This window comes from Egretta garzetta, unplaced genomic scaffold (assembly GCF_000687185.1).
Source record: "Egretta garzetta isolate BGI_Z169 unplaced genomic scaffold, ASM68718v1 scaffold571, whole genome shotgun sequence".
Taxonomy (NCBI): Eukaryota; Metazoa; Chordata; class Aves; order Pelecaniformes; family Ardeidae; genus Egretta; species Egretta garzetta.
The window spans coordinates 45,936-49,300 of NW_009258622.1; the positions used below are offsets into that span (position 1 = coordinate 45,936).

Consider the following 3,365-nt stretch of genomic DNA (forward strand, 5'->3'; position numbering starts at 1 on the left):
CAATTCCCTTCATTTGCCTCCGCCTTCTCCTCTCTCTGCCATAGTAACGCGGCTTCCATGACGCTACCGCAGCTCTTGGCCACCCGGGGCCCCTGGCCACCACGCACCAATCTCAAGGACATCTGCACCCTTGTCTTTGTTGTTTTTCTCGTTTCCCAGCACAGTTTAAAATGTCCTGTGTTTACCCAAACACAATAAAAGAATTGGCTCGGCTAGAAATTAAAAAAAAAAACAACAGGCCAAGCCTGGGAAGCACAGCAGCCCCGTGCAGCGCGGGACTTTCCAAGGGAAAGGCACCTGCGATTGCACCGTTGCAGACTCGAGGATGTGGCGGTGACGATGTCAGCCCGGGCCCCCATCACGGATGCTCCAGGTCATTGCTGAGAGATGCACTGGTGTTTCTGTCCCCTTTCCAGAGCCCGTGTCTCGCCCCCGGCTCCGGAGCCGTGCTCTGGTGGCCCAGGCCACCGGTGAGGTGCTCTGCGATGTGGCTGACGGCAAGGTGGACACCATCACCTGGAAGAAGGATGGGCAGCCCCTTCCCCTGGACAGAGGTTTCCAGCTCTCTGACAGCCTCAGCGTTTTGTACCTGAGGGCGGCGAAGAAGTCGGACTGCGGCTCCTACTCCTGCAACGCCAGCAACGAGATAAGCTGGCAAGAAACCTCCCTGAACGTCACCATTGCAGGTGATGGCTGCTGGGGTCTCACCCCCCACCGCTCTCCCTGCTCTCCCCCCTTCCCTGGGGAGGAGAGCAATAGCACCGAGGCCCAGATCTTGGCAGGGTGGGCGGCGGGAGGTTGGCTCTTCCCTCTTGGAGAAGGTTCCCCAAGTGATGGCCCTTGGCCAAGGTGATGGTGAGCAGGATGTGGGTGGGGAGGGGACCAGGAAGCCGGCGGGCAGCACCCCTCCCGGGTTGGACATTGCATGGACCACAGCCTGCAGCAGAAAACGCCCATTTGGCCACCGGCCAGCAAATAAATGGAACCAGTCCCGGTGATGGAGGAGCCTCATGGCCCACCAGAGCCATCCATGCCAGTCCTGCCAGTGGCCTGACTCCCGCCTCCATGGTTTTTTTTCCCCCAGGCCTCTCCCCTCCCTTGCAGGACGCGCTGAGGATCGCGGTGGTCGCTGTGGTCTTTGCTGCCGTCTCGGGATGGGGATTAATTTTCCCCGTCTGCCAGTCTGAAAAGCTGAGAATAAGTGAGTCTGCGGCTGGGGGGCAGCCGAGCCCTCCTTCCCCTTGCCCGGTGGAGGAGAGCAAGGAGCCTTGCTGTGGGAAGAGCTGATGACCAGTTAATTCCCCCTCCAGCCATCCCAACATTTTGCCTTCGCCGCCCCGGGCAGGTCTTTATAAGCGTAGGGAAACTTCCCTCGGCAAACATTTTTAATGGTGGGAGCAGATTCCGCCGTTTTCAAGCTAGGCTGGATCGTGCCGCTTCCCAGGCAGTTTTGGTCTAGAGCTGAGGTGATTGCCTGGCACTTTCACGGGGAAAAAATGTTCCTCGGGAGCATTTTTTTTATTACGAGGCTCCATTTTTAAGAGAGTATGTTTAAAAATACACTGTACCGGGGGGGGGGGGGAAGCCCTTCCCTGCTGCCCACGCTTAAAGAGCGGCTCAAACCCGTGGGGTCCCCACAGCATCCCAGGTGGGGTCGGACTGCGTCCCACCCCGAGGGAGGGTTGGGGGCTGGCGCGGGACACCACGAGGGGTCACAGGAGTCACCCCCTGCTGCTCTGGGTGTCTAGGGGGGGAGCTCTGGAGGTGGCTCAGCGCCTACACCTGCGGGCTGGTGTGCATCGCCTCCGTCCTGGCCGGCACCGCCGGGGTGCTCTGGATGCGGGAGGAAGGTAGGCGGCGGGGGGGGTTGGAGCGCGGGGCGGTGCTGTGCAGACCCTCCTCCTTTGCGGATCCTCACTCTGCAAACCATAAGGGGTGAAGACCTCGTGGGAGAGGCAGAGTCTCATGGTCAGGGAGGAAGGCATTGCCCCGGAGAGGGAGGGTCACGCAGCTGGGGGTCAATCCAGCCAGAGCGGCACGGCTCTCCCCTGGGTGTCATCCCAGCTAGTTGGGGGGGCCTGGGCCACCATATGGACTACACCCCCATCCATACCATTAATGCAGTTATTCCCCTTTACCCAGAGCCCTTTCCCGGAGTTATCGGTAGAAGGACAGTTAAAACAATCAAGGGATAGCGAGGCCGCTGGCAAGGACGGGTTGAAAAGGCTGGGAGTCAGGAGAGGGTGGGCAAGGGGTGTGATGAGGGGCTACAACGCGACGGAGGGGGTAGACAGACGCAAGAACTGGTGCTCTGCCTCCTCCCGTTTTCTTTCAGGCCCTTCCATGGCGATCATATTGCCAGAGATCGCCCTCACATACGTGATGGTGGTAACCTTCCTGGTCGCCATCACCGTGACCTTCCAGCCTCCAAAGCTCATCCAGCTGAAAAGCAAAACAGGTGAGCTCCTTGGCCACGGGCGGTAGGGAGGGGGTGAAACTTGTCCAAGGGGGGGTTATTTTGCCCCAAATTTCATCCTTTATTTTTTAAAATGAAACTGCTATTTCCACTTCTGGGCTAACCCAGGCTGGCGGATTCCCCACCAGACCATGGGTGAGACCCCTGGCCCCGTGTCCTCATAACACGTATCAACATCACTTTGTCCATCAACATGACTGTCCATCAACGTGACTCTGTCCATCAACGTGACCTTGTCCATCAACATGACTCTGTTGTCTCTCCCCCCGCCAGCGCAGCGCGCGATGGGCTACGCTGCTCCCGGAGGGGTGGTTGCGGTGGTGCTGACGACCAGCTTCCTCCTACGGAACATCCACCACCGCCACGGTGAGAGGGAATGCTGTGGGGACCACCCCAAGGACTGGTCATGCTGAGGCCAAAACGTGGCCACGCTGCGTGATCCTGGTAGCCCTTCAACTTGGCCGTTTGGGGTTAGGCCTGCCCAAAAAAAAATCCAGCAAATGGGGGGGGGGTTCGGGGAAGTGAAATCTTTGCAAAAGCAAAACTAGTTTTCACACGCACATCCTTTTTAATTTTTTTTTATTGTTTTGCACGTTTTCACGGTGGCAATTCGCTCCTGTCCTTCCTCTCCTCCCGCTTCGGACGGCCCTTTCTGCCGACCGCAGAAGAAGGATGCTCGGAGCCGGTGGATGTGACGGCCCTCACCGCCAGCGCGGCGGCCGTCTCGGCCCTCCCGCTCCTCGCCATCTTCCTCTGCTGTAAGTCCCCCGGCTCTGTCACTCCCCTGCCCCTCCGCGTGCCTCCCATTTAGTGAGCTGGCTTCCCTCTGTCCCCACGTGAGCAAGCAGCCGTGTGAATTCTTTAAAAACGATTTGTCTGGCTCTTGTGA

At 58.8% G+C, this 3,365-nt stretch overlaps 1 protein-coding gene across 2 annotated transcripts in view; it reads left to right on the forward strand.

Annotated features, from left to right (window-relative positions):
* The first annotated feature begins 6 nt into the window (after positions 1–6).
* Positions 7–3,365, forward strand: part of LOC118453315 — a 6,256-nt gene continuing 2,897 nt past the window's right edge. For both annotated transcript variants that reach the window (XM_035903686.1, XM_035903687.1), the window contains exons 1-6: positions 7–686; positions 1,085–1,201; positions 1,749–1,850; positions 2,336–2,458; positions 2,750–2,842; positions 3,142–3,234. In XM_035903686.1, coding sequence (XP_035759579.1) covers positions 365–686; positions 1,085–1,201; positions 1,749–1,850; positions 2,336–2,458; positions 2,750–2,842; positions 3,142–3,234 — 850 coding nt within the window. In that variant the 5' untranslated portion in view covers positions 7–364. The remainder of the gene's footprint in view (positions 687–1,084; positions 1,202–1,748; positions 1,851–2,335; positions 2,459–2,749; positions 2,843–3,141; positions 3,235–3,365) is intronic.